Below are 23,626 nucleotides of genomic sequence, written 5' to 3'. Positions count from 1 at the left end.
GCCATTCCCCTCAAGCTCAAAACCTGTGGCGCGGTGAATTTTCCGATAATTCGTTTTTACCATAAGTGTGACCTTAAGTATATGTGTAATTGCGATCAGTGTATACATATTTCCTATTGGTAACCAGAGGGCACAGATTTAAGGTAATTGGCAAAAGAACCAGAGGCGACATAAGGAAACATTTTTTTACGCAGCGAGTTGTTGTGATCTGGAACGCGCTGCCTGAAAGGGCGGTGGAGGCAGAGTCAATAGTAACTTTCAAAAGGCAAATTGGATAAATACTTGAAGGGGAGAGATTTGCAGGTCTATGGGGAAAGAGCAGGGGGGGAGTGGGACTAATTGGAGAGCTGTCTCAAAGAGCCGGCACAGGCACGATGGGCCGAATGGCTAGCTTCAGTGCTGTATCAGTCTATGATTCTATGAAAGCCAATAAATGCTTTAAAAGCCTATTCACTTGGGGTATTACTTATAAACTCATAGGTAGGAACATCCATTCCCTAACCGGACACTCACTCAATCGACAAAGGCATTGTTTATCCGGTATATCCCGGGGGAATTCCGCATATCTTCCTGGGCTTATGACAATAGGACCCACCCACCACCCACCCACCACCCCGCCCTCCTGCCCACCTTGTGCTCTCACCTGAATATCCTGTCCTCACGTACACTGCTTCCCAAAGGTGGACTGAAACACCGGAGTGAGACGAGGCCGGATACTAGTCGTATATTACAGAGAGCGAGCGAATGCACAGAGTAACAGTCGCTCAGCCAACTTTGAGCCATCCACCTTCAAAGCCTTCCTTGAAACAAGGAAGATTATTCAAACATACAGCATGCTATCCTTATTTATGGACTTAATAAACAACTTTTCCTGACCTGCCATTAATATGTGTAAAACCACTGCAGTCGGACGGTGAATGTACTCCCACAATGTAGTTAGGTAGGGAGTTGACAATGAAGGAACGTGCACACGTACACGCACACGCTCACGCACACACACACGCACGCACACACGTATGCACACACACACGCATACACACACACACACGCATACACACACACGCATACACACACACAAGTGCACACGCAGGTATATGCATGCACACACAATCACACACATGCGCACACACACATGTAGGCTCAAGAGACTGAATGACGGGCTCCTGTCCCTATGTTCCTGTGACGCCCCCCCCCACCCCCCCCGTGAAATGTGCCCATGTCCGGTGTGAACAAGACCAGGCTCAGCTGCGATGAATAGAGGCAAAGACACCTGAGGATGAATCTTCTCACCTGCCGAGAACGTGTATAGGAAATTCGGGCACACGTTAGACGTAATGTTATGACCATCGCGCGCACCTGAATTTCTGAGACTTGGTCTTGCAGGGTGAGGCCTCCCAACAGCGGGTAGGAAGTTGGTGAGTGACATCTTTGCAGTCTAGACTTGGGCATAAAGCCAGCTGGTGCCAGTGGAGCCACATTCAGTGTGAGCCAGCCCTGCAGGAGAGGAGGAGAGTGAAATAGGAGGGCAGGGGCGGGGAGAAATACGGGAGACAATAAATAATATTTTGACAGCCTGAGTTTGAATTTTCATACCTGCTCAATAACTAAATGAGGGTGTCTGATCGGACAGGGTAAGACAGAGGGGGTATCGCTGGATCTTATAGAATCATAGAACGATACAGCACAGAAGGAGGATATTCGGCCCATCGTGCCTGTGCCAGCTCTTTGAAAGAGCTCTCCAATTAGTCCCACTCCCCCCTGCTCTTTCCCCAGAGCCCTGCAAATTTTTCCTTTTCAAGTATTTATCCAGTTCCCTTTTGAAAGTTACCATTGAATCTGCTCCCACCGCCCTTTCAGGCAGCGCTTTCCAGATCACAACAACTCGCTGCATAAAAAGAATTCTCCTCATCTTCCCCTTCTTTCTTTTGCTAATTATCTTCAATCTGTGTCCTCTGGTTACTGTCCCTTCTGCCAGTGCCAACAGTTTCCCCTTATGTACTCTATCAAAACCTTTCATAATTTTGAACACCTCGATTAAATCTCCCCTTAACCTTCACTTCTCTAAGGAGAACAATCCCAGCTTCTCCTGTCTCTCCAGCATCTCTACATTATTCTTTCAGGGAACCTACGCCACAGTGTTTAAGGGCAGAAGCAAGTTAACAGAAAACCTGGTGGCACTAAAGGAAATCCGACTGGAACATGAAGAGGGGGCTCCATGCACCGCAATACGAGAAGGTACAGTCCAATCCCTGAACTCCACTCCACATCTTAGTAGTGTTAGCTCTGGTGGGAGGCTGGCTTACTGTGTGCAGTGGGCGAATACAGCCCCGGGGGGGGGGGCAATCCTCAGCCCTACAGTGTCAGCTGTGGCTCAGTGGGTAGCACTCTTGTCCCCGAGTCAGGAAGGTTGTGGGTTCAACGACCTGAAGGTAAGCATGCAGGTGCAGCAGGCGGTTAAGAAGGCAAATGGTATGTTGGCCTTCGTAGCGAGAGGATTCGAGTACAGGAGCAAGGATGTCTTGCTGCAGTTGTACAGGGCCTTGGTGAGACCGCACCTTGAGTATTGTGTGCAGTTTTGGTCGCCTTATCTGAGGAAGGATATTCTTGCCATGGAGGGAGTGCAGTGAAGATTCACCAGACTGATACCTGGGATGGCAGGAATGACGTATGAAGAGAGATTGAGTCAATTGGGCTTATATTCGCTGGAGTTTAGAAGAATGAGAGGGGATCTCATTGAAACTTAAAAAATTCTAACAGGACTAGACAGACTAGATGCAGGAAGGATGTTCCCGATGGCGGGGGAGTCCAGAACCAGGGGTCACAGTCTAAGGATAAGGGGTAGGACATTTAGGACAGAGATGAGGAGGAATTTCTTCACCCAGAGAGTAGTGAACCTGTGGAATTCTCCACCACAGAAGGCAGTTGAGGCCAATTCAGTAAATATACTCAAGAAGGAGTTAGATATATTTCTTAAGGCTAAAGGGATCAAGGGATATGGGGAGAAGGCAGGAACAGGGTACTGAGTTTGGATGATCAGCCATAATCTCATTGAATGGCCGGACCCGGCTCGAGGGGCCGAATGGCCTACTCCTGCTCCTATCTTCTATGTTTCAAGTCCCACCCCAGGAACTTGAGCACATAATCCAGGCCGATACTCCCAGTGCAGTACTGAGGGAGTGTGGCACTGCCGGAGGTGCCGTCTTTCGGATGACACGTTAAACTGAGGCTCAGTCTGCTCTCTCAGGGCAGCACGGTGGCATAATGGTTAGCACTGTTGCCTCACAGCGCCAGGGACCCGGGTTCGAATCCGGCCTCGGGCGACTGTCTGTGTGGAGTTTGCACATTCTCTCCGTGTTTGCGTGGGTTTCCTCCGGGTGCTCCGGTTTCCTCCCACAGTCCAAAGATGTGCGAGTTAGGTTGATTGGCTATGATAAATTGACCCTTAGTGTTAGGGGGGATTAAATACGTGGGGTTACGGGGATAGGGTGGGATATGTGTTGGTGTAGGGGTTACGGGGATCGGGTGGGATATGTGTCGGTGCAGGCTCGATGGGCCGAAATGGCCTCTATCTGCACTGTGGGGTTTCTGTGATTTCTCTGTGAACATTAAAGATCCCATGGCAGTATTTTCAAAGAAGAGCAGGGGACTTCTCCCTGGTGTCCTGGCCAATATTTATTGCTCAACTAACACCTGAAAACCGATATAAAAACAGAAAATGCTGGAGAAACTCAGCAGGTCAGGCAGCATCTGTGAAGAGAGAAACAGAGTTAACGTTTCAGGTCGATGACCTTTCGTCAGAACTGGAAAAAAGCAGGAAATGGAACAGATTTTTAAGCAAGTTTAGGGACTGAGAAATGGGGGAGGGGAGGAAAGAACAAAAGGGAGGGTCTGTGATAGGATAGAAGGCAGGAGAGGTTAAGAGACATTGAGAGATATTCAAGGCAAGAGGAGGTGGTAATGGGACAGGTTAAGAAACAAAGGATGGCTCTAGACCTAAAAAGCGATGATCTGGTCATTTATCACATTGCTGTCTATGGGAGCTTGCTGTGCGCAAATTGGCTGCCCCGTTTCTTACATTACAACAATGACTACACTTCAAAAGTACTTAATTGGCTGTAAAGTGCTTTGGGATGTCCTGAGGTCGTGAAAGGCGCTGCATAATTCCAAGTCTTACTTTTTTACAGGATAGCCCCAGTTTCGATCACTCATGGTGGGGCTCTGTTCTGCGAGACCGAGACCCTCTGGTGCCTCACCCAGGTGTTTATTCTGGATGGATGTGTGATACCTGGACAGTGAGTGGCAACACGCTGTTCAACCATTGAGGGCGTCACAATTACGCTCTTATCCCGACACCTGTATACACGTGCCTCCCATGGGCATCACCGGGTCGTGATCAGGAGCGAGTAACTCAGCTCATTTCCTCCTCCTGGTCTCGAAAACCCTCTAGCCAATTGATCAGCACAGACCAGCGATTGATCCTGGGATCTTCCTGTTCTGTGCGACTCAGTCTCCACACTGGGCTTGGCATTTACCAACTTGCCTTAGAGGCGGTGCAACAAAGGTCCTATGAGGAGAGATTGAGTAGATTGGGCCGATACTCTCTGGAGTTTAGAAGAATGAGAGGTGATCTCATTGAAACATACAAGGTTCTGAGGGGGACTAACAGGGTAGATGCTGGGAGGTTGTTTCCCCCTGGCTGGAGAGTCTAGAACTAGGGGGCATAGTCTCAGGATAAAGGGTCGGCCGTTTAGGACTGAGATGAGGAGAAATTTCTTCACTCAGAGGGTGGTGAACCTGTGGAATTCTCTACCCCAGAGGGCTGTGGAGGCTCAGTCGTAGAGTATATTCAAGGCTGAGATCGATAGATTGTTGGACTCTGGGGGAATCGAGGGCTATGGAGATCGGGCGGGAAGGTGGAGTTGAGGTAGAAGATCAGCCATGATCTTAGTGAAAGGCGGAGCAGGCTCGAGGGGCCGTATGGACTACTCCTGCTCCTAATTCCTATGTTCTTATTTTGTGTGGAAATGTGAAAGGAATTTTGTGTCATTTTTATCAGCCAGTAGGTGGCGGTGTTTCACAAGTCAATGGTTAATGCGCAGCAGCACTGACTTGGATTTATATATAAGCAACTTTCATGTAGAAAAACGTCCCATGGAGCTTCACAAGGAGGCACCAGGGAGAAAGAAAATGGACACCAAGCCAAGGTAAGAGGGCATAGCAGGAGCAGCCCGAAGCCTCGTCAGAGGCGGTTTTAAGGGGCATCTTGAAGAAGGAGGTGGAGAGGTTTAGGGAGGGAATTCTCAGACATGGAGCCTGGACGGCTGAAGGCGCAGTGCTGATGGTGGACATGCAGAAGAGGCTGGAGTTAGAGGAGCGTAGAGTTTCGTGCAGAACTAAGATGGGGACAAGGCCGAGAAGGGATTTAATCGCAAGGATGAGTATTTTAAATCTCAACTGGTTGGGGAGCAGGTGTCAGTGGAATGTAGGGAGGACAGGGAGGATGGGCGAGAGGCCAGAGCGGCCAAGGGCAGCATCCTCCATCAGCCGCACTGCCTCCTGCGCGGCCCGCCTCCCCCAACGCGCGGCCCGTTCAAATTCTTGCCCGTGCACGATATCCATAACGTAAAAGCCGGTGAGCGGCCTGCGCGGGACCCTGCAGGTGACCGCGCGACGGGAACATTGGCCATGGGCTTGAAGGGGGTAAATTGAAACCTAATCGGCGGAAACAATATTTCAGTGAACGAGCGGTCAATCTGTGGAACAGGCTCGCCAGGGAGAGGGTGGAAGCAGTTCATGTTGATTCATTCAAATACAAATTGGATAGATTTCTTTCAGAAAATAATATTCTATGAGTAATCTGAGACATGATGTGTGGTGAGCGTAGCGAGCTCGGGAGGAACAGGTGACTTTGGACCTCTGGTTCCCAAAGCTCTCCACCACTGGGGGTTTTCCTCGAATCATGTCTGGCTCTGTTGTAGACTCATTGATTGCTGTGATTAACCAACAACTCTATTATCGTCGTATCATGGGACTACCAGGATGGTAGAAGGCGGACTAAATGGACCTTTGGTCTTTTCTCGTCCAGCAATTCCTAAGTTCCTACGTAAGGGAACTTGGGTGATCAACAATACAGGTTGCAAGTGAGTGAGAATGTGTGAGTGTGTGAATGAGCGTGTGTGAATGCGAGAGTGTGAGTGTGTGCGTGTATGTACGAGTGTAGGTGTGTGTTAGAGTCTTAGTGTGTGCGTGTGTGTTAGAGTGTGAGTGTGAGTTTAAGTGTGTACGAGTGTAGGTGTGTGTGTGTTGGAGTGTGTGTGTGTTGAGTTTAAGTGTGTGTGTGTGTGTGTGTGTGTGTATCTGGCTGAACCAGACTAATTCTACCTCTGTAACACCGCCCACCTTCACCCCTGCTTCAGCCCATCAGCCGGCGAAAGCCCCATCCATGTCTGTCATCTCCAGATTTGATTATTCCGCTGCTCTCCTGGTGGGCCTCCAATCCTCCACTCTCTGTAAACCTCAGCTCGTCCAAAAACCTCCGCTGCCCTCATCTGACCCCGCATGAAGTCCTGCTTGTTATGGGTGGCACTTGCATATTGTGAACTGAACACTGGATGGGAATAAGGACATTATAGAAATTGCACTGCAGCGTCTATTCTTGTGTTGCTTTGTGATTCTTTGACGGAATGTTCTGTAGGATCTGAAATAACAGCAGCCAGTTATTACCACACCGATTTGAGTAGTTATTCAGACAGAACAGTGGCAACAAACTCATTGCTAAAAAGATTGAATACTGGACATCTTTGTTACTTAAGTAGTGGTCCACCTCGTAACTGAAATATATTTTTTATCACATTGGGCATCAGTTGTAAAATTGGAGAGTATCAAATGGGATAGAGCTGGAGTAAATATGTAGAAAGACTTCATTTTTATTTTATGGCAAATGAACTTGCAACAGAGGCCAAAAAGGAAGCAGTTTTCCTCACTATTTGCAGACCTGCAACTTATACATAGATTAATAATGTGATTGCTCCCGCCCAGCACGCGTGTATGAGTTTGTGCGTGTGTGCAAATGAGTGTGTATGTGTCTGTGAGAGAGTATGTATGTATGTATGCCTATTTGTGTGTATGTACCTGTCTATGAAAGTGTATGTGTGTGTATGAGAGTGAGTGTGTGTATCTGTGTGTGAGAGTATATAGGGGTGTGTGTGAGAGTATATAGGGGTGTGTATGAGAGTGTGTATAGGTGTGTATGTGAGTGTGTGTGTATCTGTGTGTGAGAGTATATAGGGGTGTGTGAGAGTGTATAGGTGTGTATGAGAGTGTGTGTGTGTATCTGTGTGTGTAAGTATCTGTGTGTGTAAGTATCTGTGTGTGTAAGTGTCTGTGTGTGTATCTGTGTGTGTATCTGTGTGTGTGTATCTGTGTGTGTGTATGTGTGTGTGTCTGTGTGTGAGAGTATATAAATGTGTAATAGTTTCTGTCTGTGAGTGCATTTGCATAGATGTACTCCTTAAAGAGAAGGATTGAAAGTTCAGACCTCTGTTTGAGGCATGTTTGATGTAAATATTTCCTGGAACCCATCCATGTGAGTACTGACAAAACAGTGGAAGTGTGTGAGAGCAGGAAATATGCACCGTGCGCTGGCTGAGTGAGATAGTACCGGATTATTACAACGTTCCGCTCTTGGGTACCACAGGCTGACGGTGGTAAGACCGTGAGATATCCAGTCTTGAAACCATGATCCATCAGCAGTCCCAAAACACAGCGTACAATAATTTTCTCATTCAATCGTGACACAGTCTAGGCTTCCAAATTCTTTTCTGTCGATTTCTCTCCTGCTCTCCTGACTGGGCAGGATTACAATTCTCTCGGTCGAGCAGTCATCCTAAGTGGCCTCTCTTTCTGTGTGAGACGAGATGCGTCGGCAGCCTTGTCAACCATGTTAGGAACCATAGCCGAGGCTGACCTTGCCTTCACCCAATGCCCACGTGCGTGAAACGGGTTTTGTTGCTGGATTAAGAATCCAGAGAACGTCAGTTCAAATCCCACTATTGTATCAGTCGTGGCTCACTTGGTAGCACCCTTGACTCTGAGCCAGAAGATTGTTGGTTCAAATCCCACTCTAAAGACTTGAGCACTAAAATCTAGGCCGACACTCTCAGTGAAGTGCTGAGGGAGTGCTGCACTGCCGGAGGTGCCGTCTTTCTGATGAGACGTTAAACCGAGGCCCAGTCTGCTGTCTCAGGTGGACGTAAAAGATCCCACGGCACTATTTCAAAGAAGAACAGGGGAGTTATCCCTGGTGTCCTGGTCAATATTTATCCCTCAATCAACATCACTAAAACAGATTATCCGGTCATTATCACATTGCTGTTTGTGGGAGCTTGCTGTGCGCAAATTGGCTGCTGCGTTTCCTACATTACAACAGTGACTGCAGTTCAAAAAGTACTTCATTGGCTGTAAAGTGCTTTGGGACGTCCGGTGGTCACGAAAGATGCTAGAGAAATGCAATCTTTTTTTTTATTGGCTCCTTGAAATGTGAATTCAGTTTAAAAAATTAAAATTAAAATAAACCTGGAAATAAAAACTCTGCTATCGGTAAAAGTGACTGTGAAGATTGTTGTAAAAAACCAACTGGTTCAGGGAAGGCAGCCTGCCGTCCTTACTCTGCCTGGCCTTTGTGTGACTCCAGTCTCACACCTACGTGGTTGACTCTTAACTGCGCTCTGGAGCAAACCTAGGGATGGGCAATAAATGCCGGCCTTGCTCATATCCTGAGAATGATTCCACTTGGCCACTGGATAGTGATGAAGAGTGGGAACTCTGACTGAGGTCTTCCTCGCTCCAGCCCATGGGCTAATTGTATTGTCCCTACCGTTTCCCTGCCTCCGGTCAGCTGACACAGTGCGGAGCGCTGATCAAACCTGCGACCGTTTTAGTCCATTTGGCTCAATGGCTTTGTAAACAGCAAGTTAAGGGACTTCAACTACAGCACTCTGTTGCACCTTGTGGGGAAGAGCATAACTAGAGGCCATCAATAGAAGATAGTCACCAAGAAATCCAATAGGGAATTCAGAAGAAACTTCTTTACCCAAAGAGTGGTGAGAATGTGGAACTCGCTACCACAGGGAGTGGTTGAAGCGAATAGTATAGATGTATTTAAGGGGAGGCTGGACAAACATATGAGGGAGAAGGGAATAGAGGGTTATGCTGATAGATTTAGGTGAGGAAAGACGGGAGGAGGCTCGAGTGGAGCATAAACGCCGGCATGGACTGGTTGGGCCGAATGGCCTGTTTCTGTGCTGTATATCCTATGGAATCCTATGAATCTATTAAACACACTGCTCTCAGCTTTTGAATTGACTCTTGCAAATGGATTGTAACTATTAAACATTTCCTCTTGTGTTACACGATTACCTAAACACTAAAAGGTTGGCTTGGGGAAAGCACGTAGCTAAGGCCAGGTGACATGGCACCTGGAGGGACTGACCAATCATTAACAGGTGTGACTCCTGTGCCAATATGTCGGTGAGTGTGCGAGGGATCCTGAGCTTAAATTCAGGTGTTGCATTCCTGCAGACTGCTGTTTATCCCTGTATTTATTGTGGGAGACAGAGAGAAAGCGTGTGTGAGAGTGACAGCAAGTGTGAAAAGGACAGGGAGTAAGAAAGGCAGACAGTGTGAGGGAGACGGAGAGAGTGTGAGAAAGGCGGACTGTGTGAGGGAGGCGGAGAGAATGTGAAAGAGATGGTGAGTGTGATAGGCGGTGAGTGTGAAAGACAGAGCGTATGAGACATACAGACTGTGAGAGACAGGGTGAGAGAGAAAGTGTGTGTGAGAGAGGATGAGAGAGCGTGTGTGAGACAGTGAGAGAGATGGAACATGTGAGAGAATCAGTGTGGGTGATTTTACCTTGGGCAGTAAATGAAATTCTGGCGGGTTTATAACGGGAGGGCAAAAATGACCACCAGCATGTGTGAGAGGGAGGCAACGTATGAGAGGAGGGTAGTGTGTTGCATGTGAGAAAGAGTGTGAGGCAGAACGAGAATATGTGAGAAGGACAGACAGAGTGTGCAAGAGAGGGAGAGCGGGTGTAAGAAATGGACGGAGTGTGTGAGAGACAGAAAGAAATAAGATCATAGTGTGAGGAGTTGGTGAGAGAATGTGTGTTAGTGTGGGACAGAACCCGTTATAGAGAGACTGAGGGGGAAAAATTGGGTTGCTTTGTGCCTCCCGTTGGTGCCCTAAGAGGGCGCTAACAGGGTGCAAAGCAACTAGCGCCTGGGTGCGGCGCTGCCTGGGCCTCCCGCGCAATTCAGCGGGAGGTTAGCGGCGGCGCTAACCGGTAGCGCCCTACGGCGCTGCACCGCTGGCGATGACATCATCGCCGTGCGCAGTGCCCCGGCCGCGATCTTCAGGAGTGCCCCCTGACTTACTGCCGGACGCTATGTCCGATGGGGTCAGGGGGACCTATCTGCGGCTGGGGAGGCGCTATTTAAAGGCGAGGTGCGGGGCGGCCATTTTTGTTGCTGGCCGCTTGCCAGCACCTGCCTGTGCTCCCGTTCCCGGCCTCCTGAATGTCCCCCCCCCCCCCCCCCCCGCCGAGTGCCGGCTGCGCTCCGTGAGGCCGGCACTTCTCTTGAGTGCCGGGCTCTTTTGCTGGCACCCCTGATCCCCGGGGACCCAGCTGGGCCCCGGGTCGCGCTGCGCAATGCCCCTCCCCTTTAAGAAGGGGAGGAAGGTCTGCAACACCGCGGCACATAGCACCGCGATGTTGACTCGCAGCGCCCCAAGAGGGATGCGCTTCCGGTAGCGCCCCGCTTCCCTCTTGGGGCGCAACCACTCAAGTTCCAGCGCGGGGGCCCCGGCGAAGTTATGGGGCGCTGATCAATTTTTAACCTTGACTCTGCTACACTGACATGGGAAGTGTGTAACTAGGCTATCACTGAAGTGCGGAGATGTGTCCGATTAACTGCTCTATTCTTTCTCCACAGTCTCACTGCTAAAGAATCTGAAACATGCCAACATCGTCACTCTGCATGACATCATCCACACTGACCGCTCACTCACCCTTGTCTTTGAGTATCTGGTAAGACAACAAACTGTGACCACTCACTCACAATTGTTCTTTTCATTCTAAAAAAAGGTTTTTGTAATTCTGTCCTCAATACGGCATTAATTTTGCACCTAGAGTCCCATCAAACACTCCCAGGGCAGGTACAGCATGGGTTAGATACAGAGTAAAGCTCCCTCTACACTGTCCCATCAAACACTCCCAGGGCAGGTACAGCATGGGTTAGATACAGAGTAAAGCTCCCTCTACACTACACTGTCCCATCAAACACTCCCAGGGCAGGTACAGCATGGGTTAGATACAGAGTAAAGCTCCCTCTACACTGTCCCATCAAACACTCCAGGGCAGGTACAGCATGGGTTAGATACAGAATAAAGCTCCCTCTACACTGTCCCATCAAACACTCCCAGGGCAGGTACAGCACGGGTTAGATACAGAGTAAAGCTCCCTCTACACTGTCCCTTCAAACACTCCCAGGGCAGGTACAGCATGGGTTAGATACAGAATAAAGCTCCCTCTACACTGTCCCATCAAACACTCCAGGGCAGGTACAGCATGGGTTAGATACAGAATAAAGCTCCCTCTACATTGTCCCATCAAACACTCCCAGGGCAGGTACAGCACGGGTTAGATACAGAGTAAAGCTCCCTCTACACTGTCCCATGAAACACTCCCAGGGTAGGTACAGCATGGGTTAGATATAGAGTAAAGCTCCCTCTACACTGCCCCATCAAACACTCCCTGTACAGATAGAGCAGTTAGTTGTCTCAAAGCTTCACCAGTACTGCTATTAACCCAACTGCTCGTGGGTGCATGACAGCGCAGTATCGCTGACTCCTTCTCAAACTAGCCCGCGATCTTTGGACAAGCATGCAGACTCTGCTCAGCGTCTCCTCGCAGCAGCAGTGCGCCTGAAAAGGCAACTCGGCACAATGCCAGACTGAAGGGGTAAACACACACATCACGGCAGCACTGGCCCAACATTTCCCTTACACGTAAAGCATTTCCTAGCATTAGATGTGATTTATCGTTCTGTGTTTTTTGGGGGTATAGAAAGCACACACAGGCCAGGCAATCTGGGCTGAATTGAAGGTGTCAGCCATGGCTCAGTGGGCAGCGCTCTCGCCTCTGAGTCAGAAGGTTGTGGGTTCAAATCCCCACTCCAGAGACTTGAGCACAAAAAGCTAGGCTGACACTCCCAGTGCAGTGCTGAGGGAGTGCTGCATTGTCAGAGGTGCCGTGTTTTGGATGAGACATTAAACTGAGGCCCCCGTCTGCTCTCTCAGGTGGATGTAAAAGATCCCATTTTGAAGAAGAGCAGGGGAGTTCTCCCCGGTGTCCTGGGTCAATATTTATCCCTCAATCAACATCACTAAAACAGATGATCTGGTCATTATCACATTGCAGTTTGTGGGAGCTTGCTGTGCGCAAATTGGCTGCCGCGTTTCCCACATTACAACAGTGACTCCACTTCAAAAAGTACTTCATTGGCTGTAAAATGCTTTGGGACGTCCTGAGGTCGTGAAAGGTGCGAGAAACGCAAGTCTTTCTTCTTTCGACATGACCCTCCAAAAGTGAAGCTTAAGGGTGTGAGAGTTGCAGAACCGACCTCCCTCCACCTGATGTCACTGTACCCATTTTCTTTGCAGGACAGCGACCTAAAACAGTACATGGACAACTGCGGGAACATCATGAGCATGTACAACGTCAAGGTGAGAAGTATTCCCAAACCCACTACGTTTGAGCCATTTGAGAATTGTTGCCAGTAAAGAACAGAGCTCAAGGTTCGGCTTGAAGACTTTTATCTGTAAAGTTGCCAACTGGTTGGTCGTATTCCTGGAGGCTTCATCACATGACCTCCCGCCACGAATTGCCCCACCCACACACTCCCGCCATTGGTCCATCCTCTGGGCCTTCCCAAGCCAATTGGAAAAGGAACGGACTCTTATTACCCGATTGGATTAATCTAGTCTGTCACTCAAACAGCCCTTTTTTCCTGTCCCCCATCTCCAAAATTTTTGATCACTAATAAATGAAGTTTAAAGAGAATGAAATGAACACAATTTTGTTTAATGCTCCCTAAGCTCGCGCCAGTGTCCTGGAGATTGACCTTCGATTCCTGGAGGGTTGGCGACCCCTCGTTGAACCCAAGTGTCCATTCTTTTGCCTAGGATCATAGGAACAGGAGTAGACCATTCAGCCACTCGAGCCTGTTCCGCCATTCAATTAGATCATGGCTGATCTGCGATCTCACGCCTTTGGCCCATATCCCTTAATACCTTTGGTTAACGAAAAGCTATCAATCTCCGATTTAAAATTAACAATTGATCGAGCATCAATTGCCGTTTGCGGAAGAGAGTTCCAAACTTCTACCACCCTTTGTGTGTAGAAGTGTTTCCTAATTTCACTCCTGAAAGGTCTGGCTCTAATTTTTAGACTCTGCCCCCTAGTCCTAGAATCCCCAACCAGCGGAAATAATTTCTATTTACCCTATCTGTTCCCCTTAATATCCTGAAAACTTCGATCAGATCAACCCCTTAACCTTCTAAATTCTAGGGAATACAACCCTAATTTGTGTAATCTCTCCTCGTAACTTAACCCTTGGAGTCCGGGTATCATCCTGGTAAACCTACGCTGCACTCCCTCCAAGGCCAATATATCCTTCCTAAGGTGTGGTGCCCAGAACTGCTCCCAGTGCTCCAGGTGTGGTCTAACCAGGGTTTTGTACAGCTGCAGCATAACTTCTACCCCCTTGTATTCTAGTCCTCTAGATATAAAGGCCAGCATTCTATTAGCCTTTTTGATTATTTTCTGTACCTGTTGATGGAATTTTAATGACCTATGTACCTGGACCTCCCTAAACCTCTCCGCCTCTCTCTCCTCCTTTAAGACCCTTCTTAAAACCTACCTCTTTGACCAAGCTTTTGTTTGATAATCGCTCCTGTGAAGCGCCTTGGGATGTTTTGCAACGTTAAAGGCGATATATAAATGCAATTTGTTGTTGTAAAAGATACACATACATTACAATGGTGCGAAGACAGTGCACAGAGGCTGCTAGCTGTGGAAGATGTATCAGCGAAGGCATTCGCTCAGTTTTTCGAACATGAATTTTCCCTTCACGGCTTTATTTTAAAATGTATTTCTGGTATTTTTCCCTGCTTCCTCTCACTGGGACGGTCTCACGGGCCAAGGCTGCCCCCTTTGCTATGTTAATAAGGTGGCCACTGCTCCTGGGCGACCCTGCACAGTGAGTGCTGGCAGGCTATTCCACCACGGGGGCCGTCGCGGTTGATCGCGATCCTGTACAGCCGTTGAGAGCTGGAATCTTTCCGGACAAATTCTCCCCCCTCCTCCCTAACGGGTCGAGTAATGTGACCAACTGTAGCGCCCCTTGGATGAGATTAGCAGGGAATCAGGAATCTAACCTCTGACCCCACTTTTCTGTACGTCTCTTTTAGACTTTCCCTCCGGCTCTTGTGGGGGAAGCAAGCAGTTCCCCCCCCGCCCATCCCCTCACCCCCCTCCAAGATTTTCACCCAGAAAACATGTTATTTACATCTTTCTTTCCCCATGATTTTAAATAGGATTTGATTATTAGAAATTGTTGGACAATTTTTAAAACATATATAAAGAGGGAAGATGAGGACAGGACAGCGAAACACTCCCATCTGGTGGCACAGAGGGGCTGTAGTCAATTATCCATTACTTTGTGACATAATAAAACTGGAATGTGGGGGGAGACCAAAACTAGGGGCCATAAATATAAGATAGTCACTAATAAATCCAATAGGGAATTCCAGAGAAATTTTCCCCAGAGTGGTGAGAATGTGGAACTCGCTCCCACAGGGAGTGGTTGAGGCGAATAGTGTCGATACATTTAAGGGGAAGCTAGATAAACACATGAGGGAGAAAGGAATAGAAGGATATGTTGATGGGGTGAGATGAAGAGGGGTGGGAGGAGGCTCGAGTGGAGCATAAACACCGGCACGGACCAGTTGGGCCGAATGGCCTGTTTCTGTGCTGTACATTCCATGTAATTCTACGTAGAGCAGAGATAGAGACTTGATTCTGCTCGGTATTCATACGATCCGACCACACATCCGCGGCAACACTAAGACCACCTATTTCCACCTCCGTAACATTGCCCGTCTGCGCTCTTGCCTCAGCTCATCTGCTGCTGAAACCCTCATCCATGCCTTTGTTACCTCCAGACTTGACTTTTTTTAAATATTCATTCATGGGATGTGGGCGTCGCTGGCAAGGCCAGCATTTATTGCCCATCCCTAGTTGCCCTTGAGAAGGTGGTGGTGAGCCGCCTTCTTGAACCGCTGCAGTCTGTGTGGTGAAGGTGCTCCCACAGTGCTGTTAGGGAGGGAGTTCCAGGGTTTTGACCCAGTAACGATGAAGGAACGGCAGATATATTTCTAAGTTAGGATGGTGTGTGACTTGGAGGGGAACTTGGAGGTGGTGGTGTTCCCATGCGCCTGCTGCCCTTGTCCTTCTAGGTGGAAGAGGTCGCAGGTTTGGGAGGTGCTGTCGAAGAAGCCTTGGCGAGTTGCTGCAGTGCATCTTGTAGATGGTACACACTGCAGCCACGGTGCGCCGGTGGTGGAGGGAGTGAATGTTTAAGGGGGTGGATGGGGTGCCAATCAAGCGGGCTGCTTTGTCTTGGATGGTGTCGAGCTTCTTGAGTGTTGTTGGAGCTGCACTCATCCAGGCAAGTGGAGAGTATTCCATCACACTCCTGACTGGTGCCTTGTAGACGGTGGAAAGGCTTTGGGGAGTCAGGAGGTGAGATACTCGCCACAGACTACCCAGCCTCTGACCTACTCTTGTTGCCACAGTATTTATGTGGCTGGTCCAGTTAAGTTTCTGATCAATGGTAACCCCCAGGATATTGATGGTGGGGGATTCAGCGATGGTAATGCTGTTGAATGTCAAGGAGCGGTGGTTAGACGCTCGCTTGCTGGAGATAGTCACTGCCTGGCACTTGTGTGGCGCGAATGTTACCTGCCACTTATCAACCCAAGCCTGAACGTTGTCCAGGTCTTGTTGCATGCAGGCATGGACTGCTTCATTATCTGAGGAGTTGCGAATGGCGCTGAACGCTATTCCAACGCACTCCTGCCTGGCCTTCCATGTTCTACCCTCCATAAACTTGAGGTGATCCAAAACTCTACTGCCCGTGTCCTAACTCGCACCAAGTCCCATTCGCCCATCCCCCCTGTGCTCGCTGACCTACATTGGCTCCCGGTTAAGGAACGCCTCGATTTCAAAATTCCCATCCTTGGTTTCAAATCCCTCCATGGCCTCGCCCCTCCCTATCTCTGTAATCTCCTCCAGCCCGACAACCCCCCGAGATATCTGCGCTCCTCTAATTCTGCCCTCTTGAGCACCCCTGATTATAATCGCACCACCATTGACAGCCGTGCCTTCAACTGCCTGGGCCCTACCTAAACCTCTCTCCCTCTCTACCTTTCTTTCCTCCTTTAAGACAATCCTTAAAACCTACCTCTTTCACCTGTCCTAATTTCTCCATATGTGGCTCAGTGTCAAATTTTTTGTTTGATAATATTTTCCTGTGCAGCGCCTTGGGACATTTTACTACGTTAAAGGCGCTATATAAATACATGTTGTTGTTGCTGTTGATGCAGCTGTCGCCAGTTTGAAAGTGTGACCAAAGTATCCTGCCCGTTTCAACAACAGCTTACATATACAGAGCGATATCAATAAAAACATTTTTAACACCGAGCCACAAAAGGAGATATCAGGACAGATGTTTGGTCAAAGAGGTGGGTTTTAAGGAGCATCTTAAAGGAGGAGAGAGAGGCGGAGAGGCGACAGGCCCCTTTTTTAAATGTGGAAATCGAGGTCGTGTGACGTAAATACGACCCCGATTGCCATTTGAGGTTGGAGCTAGGTCGGAACCTGCATGTTACACACTCCGACCAGCTTCACAGACCATGGAGCTTGAAGAGGGCCGGTCAAAGGTGAGTGTTGAACATAAATACTGTGGCAACAAGAGCAGGTCAGAGGCTGGGTATTCTGCGGCGAGTGTCTCTCCTCCTGACTCCCCAAAGCCTTTCCACCATCTACAAGGCACAAGTAAGGAGTGTGGTGGAATACTCTCCACTTGCCTGGATGAGTGCAGCTCCAACAACACTCAAGAAGCTCGACACCATCCAGGACAAAGCAGCCCGCTTGATTGGCACCCCATCCACCACCTTAAACATTCACTCCCTCCACCACCGGCGCACCGTGGCTGCAGTGTGTACCATCTACAAGATGCACTGCAGCAACTCGCCAAGGCTCCTTCGGCAGCACCTCCCAAACCCATGACCTCTACCACCTAGAAGGGCAAGGCAGCAGGCGCACGGGAACACCACCACCTCCAAGTTCCCCTCCAAGTCACACACCATCCTGACTTGGAAATATATCGGACATTCCTTCATCGTCGCTGGTTCAAAATCCTGGAACTCCCTCCCTAACTGCACTGTGGGAGTACCTTCACCACACGGACTGCAGCGGTTCAAGCTGGTGGCTCATCACCACCTTTTCAAGGGCAACTAGGGATGGGCAATAAATGCTGGCTTTGCCAGCGATGCCCACATCCCATAAACTAATATTTAAAAAATGTTTCCATGGGCCCCGGAGGAGCAGTAGCGCTAAAAATAATCTGTGCCACTGATAGCAGCGACTCTCACACTGTGCGATCGTGACAGCTCCCCCCGACTCCACCCCTCCCCCCCCCCCCCCCCCCCCCGACCCACCTGATCTCGAGGACTCAGTCCAGGCCAGATTTACTGCGGTCACCTGTCTGGCTCACCGCGGCTCGCCTGGCCAGATTTAGATGAGGCTGAGGCCCTGAAAGTTGTCGGGCGCTGGGGCTCGTCGCCCCTGGAAAGTGGGGGGCCGATTACCGCGCTCCCCCTGGTCGCTTGTACAAAAATCAAATTAGACCCCATGGAATTCTCGATAAGGTGGGTGGGGGGGGAAATTAATCATTAACACAGAAATAAAATAATAAGAAAAGTGCTGTGATCCTTGTCAATAATGTGATGCTTCTGCTGACACAGATATTCATGTTCCAACTGTTGAGAGGGTTGTCCTATTGCCACAAGAGGAAGGTTCTGCACCGAGACCTGAAACCACAGAACCTGCTCATCAACGAACGGGGAGAATTAAAATTAGCTGATTTCGGTAAGATTTTCTTTTTCATCCTCCTCCTTCTTTCAAGATCCCGCTTTACCTTTTTTTTACGTTTTGCCCGCATCTCTGAAACAGGCGGTTACCGTCACGGGCGGGCGAATCCAGAGTTGGGAAACGCCGGTCCTTTGTGTGCCAGCCGCATTTAAAAGTAGGCGATTCACTCACGTGTGGCACTGTGTAGCTGGTAGTGACATTAACTGGGCAGGGAGACGGGATCTCATGGGCTATTGCGTATTATCTATCAATGGGTGGAAAATCTAGCCCCATTAGGCAAGGGCTGCAGGGAATTGTCTCAGAGAGTGCCCTCGGGATGTGCCCATGGGAAAGCTAGCATGCAGGTACAGCAAGCAATAAGGAAGGCAAATGGCATGTTGGCCTTTATTGCAAGGGGGTTGGAGTATAAGAGTAAGGAAGTCTTGCTACAATTGTACAGGGCATTGGTGAGACCACACCTGGAGTACTGTGCATAGAAATATAGGAGCAGGAGTAGGCCATTCGGCCCTTCGAGCCTGCTCCGCCATTCAATATGATCATGGCTGATCCTCTATCTCAATACCATATTCCCGCTCTCTCCTCATACCCCTTGATGCCTTTTGTGTCTAGAAATCTACCTATTTCCTTCTTAAATATATTCAGTGACTTGTCCTCCACAGCCTTCTGTGGTAGAGAATTCCACAGGTTCACCACCCTCTGAGTGAAGAAATTTCTCCTCATCTCAGTCCTAAATGTCCTACCCCATATCCTGAGACCCCTCGTTCTAGAGCACCCCCAGCCAGGGGAAACATCCTCCCTGCATCCAGTCTGTCTCGCCATGTCAGAATTTTATACGTTTCAATGAGATCCCCTCTAATTCTTCTAAACTCTAGTGAATATAGGCCTAGTCAACCCAATTTCTGCACAGTTTTGGTCTCCTTATCTAAGAAAGGATATACTTGCCTTGGAGGCGGTGCAACGAAGGTTCACTAGATTGATTCCTGGGATGAGAGGGCTGTCCTATGATGAGAGATTGTGTAGAATGGGCCGATACTCTCTGGCGTTTAGAAGAATGAGAGGGGATCTCATTGAAACATACAAGATTCTGAAGGGGATTGACAGGGTAGATGCTGAGAGGTTGTTTCCCCCTGGCTGGAGTGTCTAGAACTAGGGGGCATAGTCTCAGGGTAAGGGGTCAGCCATTTAAGACTGAGTTGAGGAGGAATTTCTTCACTCAGAGGGTTGTGAACCTTTGGAATTCTCTGCCCCAGAGGGCTGTGGATGCTCAGTCTTTGAGTATATTCAAGGCTGAGATCGATAGAGTTTTGGACTCTAGGGGAATCAAGGGATATAGAGATCGGGCGGGAAAGTGGAGTTGAGGTCGATGATCAGCCATGATCTTATTGAATGGCGGAGCAGGCTCGAGGGGCCGTATGGCCGACTCCTGCTCCTATTTCTTATGTTCTTATGTGTGCACAGGCTAGTATTGTAGAGAGTGCCAAGGGGAGATACTTTACGGGGAAAGCTAAGCAAAGACCTATATATAGAGCAGGACATTACTAAGTTTGTAAAGTCTGTAAGGGTGACCCTGAGCTTCTGGTCGCCTGTCACTTTAATTCTCCGCTTCACTCCCACTCTGATCTCTCCGTCCTCGGCCTATTACATTGTTCCAATGAAGCTCAACGTAAGCTCGAGGAACAGCACCTCATCTTTCGATTAGGCACTTTACAGCCTTCCGGACTCGATATCGAGTTCAACAAATTCAGATAATAATCCCTGCCCCCATTTTTCATGCTGTATGATTTTGCCATTCCCATTTGCAACATTTTCACAGTACAGGAAACTTTGTGCTATCCGGCACCGACGGGACCGAGCTGTTGCCGTTCCCTCAAAACTGCCGGACAAACCAGCGCTGATGTTGAAACATACGGAGATTTTGAGCTCCGTATCTGGCAACAAACCCTGTTGCTTAGCAACAGCTTCTAAACAGTCCAAGTGTCTCTGTAGCGTCTCTGTAGCTTAGCAACAGCTTCAGCGAGACCTTGCAGAGCGCTTGACTGTTGCGAAAAAAGCAACAAAAAGAAAAAAAACCTAACGAAACGGCTCCTGATTTTTGCCGGTGGCTCGAGCATGCCGGACAGTTAGCCTCCGGATAACACAAAGTTTCCTGTATGTTCTTTCAATCCTTCCTCCCCTCCTAACCAACGCCCCCCCCCCCGTCTCTGCACCTGCTTAATATCTGTTACATCTCCAGCTTTTTCCAGTTCTGATGAAGGGTCCCAGACCTGAAACGTTAACTCTGTTTCTCTCTCCATGGATGCTGCCTGGCCTGCTGAGTATTTCCAGCATTTTCTGTTGTTATGTTAGATTTCCAGCATCCGCAGTACTTTGCTATTGTAAAGAATGATACCTGGGCTCCAAAGGTTAAATTACGAGGAGAGATTGCACAAACTAGGGTTGTATTCCTTGGAATTTAGAAGATTAAGGGGTGATTTGATAAAAGTTTTCAAGCTATTAAGGGGAACTGATAGGGTAGATAGAGAGAAACTATTTCCGCTGGTCTGGGCACGTCGCACCGCGGTATTGCAGACCTTCCTCCCCTTCTTAAAGGGGAGGGGCCTAGCGCAGCGCGCCCGGGGCCCAGCTGGGCCACCAGGGATCAGAGTGCCGGCAAAAGAGCCTGGCACTCGAGAGAAGAGCCGGGCTCTTGGAGCGCAGCCGGCACTCCACAGGGGGGTGCTGCAGAGGAGGCCGGGGACGGCAACGGGGGCAGGTGCTGGCAGGCGGCCAGCAACAAAAATGGCCCCGGCACCTCCCCTTTAACTAGCGCCGCCCTGGCCGCAGGTAGGACATAGCGTCCGGCGGTAAGTCAGGGGACGCTACCGCACGGCGATGATGTCATCGTCGGAGGCGCAGCGCCGCGGGGCGCTAACGGTTACTGCCGCTGCTAATCTCCCGCTGAATTTCGCGGGAGGCGTTGGCGGCACCATGCCCAGGCGTTAGTTGCTTTGCGCCCTCTTAGGATGCCAACGGGAGACGCAAAGCAACCGAGTTTTTAGGCCTAAGCTTTTATCTATGGGGCCGGGAGAGGGGGGTAAGCAGGAAGGAGAATCGTCCCTGGTGAACCTTCTGGCAGCTGGTCCAGAGTGGAATTAATGGCCACAGGGAGCAGGTTAATCTCCTGATCTCAAAGATGTCCATAACCTATCGAGATCAGGGGGACTAAGGAATAAAAAAAAACTGTATATAGAGGAGGGCAATACTGCGAGATCCGTGAACAAGTATAGTTACCACATTCAAATGATATTAACTATTTGTCTTTCAGGTCTGGCAAGAGCAAAATCTGTTCCCACCAAAACCTACTCCAATGAGGTGGTGACCCTGTGGTACCGACCGCCTGATGTCCTCATTGGCTCCACGGAATACTCAACACAAATCGACATGTGGTGAGAGTGGCTGGCAGAAAATAAAAATGATTACATCTCTCCAAACCTTTAGATTTCACCGACAAGACATTTCCAGTACACGATGGGATAGCATCAAAACATATGCAGATAACAGTCCTTAATCTGAAGTTCAATCCCTTTGTATCAAAGGAAGAAAGACTTGCATTTATACAGCGCCTTTCATGACCTCAGGATGTCCCAAAGCGCTGTACAGCCGAAGGATTATTTTTGAAGTGAAGTCACTTGCACAGTCATTTGCGCACAGCATTGCCCAACAAACAGCAATGTGATTGTGTGTGGGAGCCGCATCTCCCTACTTTACAACAGTGACTACACTTCAAAAGGTATTTCATTGGCTGTAAAGCGCTTTGGGATGTGCTGAGGTAGTGAAAGGCGCTGTAGAAAGACAAGTCTTTCTTTCAGAGCCACAGTATTATTTCTGTAATTGCTCCATTGAGAACAGCTGGCTTCCACGTCACATATGCCTCCTGGCATTCTAATGTAAGAATCTGGGTTAAAACATAAGAACATAAGGAATAGGAGCAGGAGTCGGCCATACGGCCCCTCGAGCCTGCTCCGCCATTCAATAAGATCATGGCTGATCTTTTACCTCATCTCCACCTTCCCGCCCTATCTCCATATTCCTTGATTCCCTTAATATCCAAAAAACTATCGATCTCCGTCTTGAATATACTCAATGATTCAGCATCCACAGCCCTCTGGGGTAGAGAATTCCAAAGATTCACCACCCTCTGAGTGAAGAAATTTCTCCTCACCTCAGTCCTGAATGGCCGACCCCTTATTCTGAGTCTGTGACCCCGTGTTCTAGATTCCCCAGCCAGGGGAAACATTTTCTCAGCATTAACCCTGTCAAGCCCCTTAAGAATTTTCTATCTTTCAATAAGATCACCTCTCATTCTTCTAAACTAAACAGCTTTTACAGATGGCTGTTCACCAAAGGTTAAATTTGTAATACTTCTCCGCCAGCGTGAGAATTTCCAACCATTTTGATGTTTACTTCACATAGCATGGTACAATATTACACCTCTGATCTTTTCTAAGCTGTCTTGCGCAGTGACAATGACACAGGGAGCATAGTGCCTCGGGCATAATCAGCAACATAGCATTACATGAGTGCTGTTCTGCGCATCCATGTAATCCGTGCAATATTAACCTGCTGTAATCTGCGCCTTGTGAGTCAGTCAAGTGACCTCTCAGAGTTCTGGGACAAGGCACCAATAGACAGCAGCCAGTATGTTTGAGCAATAGATCAGATTTATTAAGCTTACAGTGTAATCAATACTTAACATTAGGCGATAGTCAAAATGAATAGCTCGCAACCCTTGGTCTCTGGAGCCCTTCGGACACGGGCAACATCGTCGTAAGTCTGTTCCTTTTCTTTGCAGCAAATCTCTGTGCAAAGTTGTTCTTTGAGTATCGAGGTTTTAACCCTTTCCTTATCAACAGTTCGTTTGGCCAGTGCCCATATATGGTCTTTAACAAAATCACCTTCTTTAATTGGTTCTAATGGTCAAAATATCATTGTCACTCACGTTAGGGCTAGTAACCTGGCCACTCCTTTTCCAGTACATTTCCACAACCCTAATCCTGCTGTTTTGTTATCTTGTTTCTAGTTTTTCACCCCATTGGAATTTACCCTATCTCTTTCATTTCATAGCCTCCCTGGTACAAGGCCTTTATACCAAGGGCCCATATCAGCGCTGTTTTGAGGTATCCAGACTATCTCACTTTAATCTATCAGATAAATACCATAACTTCCATGATCTCTCTCATTTTATGTCCTTATACTAATTATCCTTTAAATATCGTTGCAATTAGTTTTAAGTGAAATCTAAGTTCTATTCAGCATTATAATATATTATTTAATGATTTGACCTTCACTTGCAGCCTTTAGCTGTTTGTT

The 23,626-nt window shown here is 48.6% G+C and overlaps 1 protein-coding gene across 1 annotated transcript in view; it reads left to right on the top strand.

Annotated features, from left to right (window-relative positions):
- The window catches only part of LOC147105031 (cyclin-dependent kinase 18-like), a 108,629-nt gene that overhangs the window by 62,002 nt on the left and 23,001 nt on the right, over positions 1 to 23,626 (top strand). The window contains exons 6-10 of the mRNA XM_086011052.1: positions 2,121 to 2,235; positions 10,995 to 11,089; positions 12,724 to 12,786; positions 18,151 to 18,274; positions 21,582 to 21,702. Of these exons, the coding sequence (XP_085867178.1) occupies positions 2,121 to 2,235; positions 10,995 to 11,089; positions 12,724 to 12,786; positions 18,151 to 18,274; positions 21,582 to 21,702 (518 nt within the window). The remainder of the gene's footprint in view (positions 1 to 2,120; positions 2,236 to 10,994; positions 11,090 to 12,723; positions 12,787 to 18,150; positions 18,275 to 21,581; positions 21,703 to 23,626) is intronic.

The sequence above is a fragment of the Somniosus microcephalus genome, chromosome 18 (assembly GCF_052327205.1).
Source record: "Somniosus microcephalus isolate GS21.2 chromosome 18, FLI_Smic_1.0, whole genome shotgun sequence".
Lineage (NCBI taxonomy): Eukaryota > Metazoa > Chordata > Chondrichthyes > Squaliformes > Somniosidae > Somniosus > Somniosus microcephalus.
This window is presented reverse-complemented; position numbering and strand designations above follow the sequence as displayed.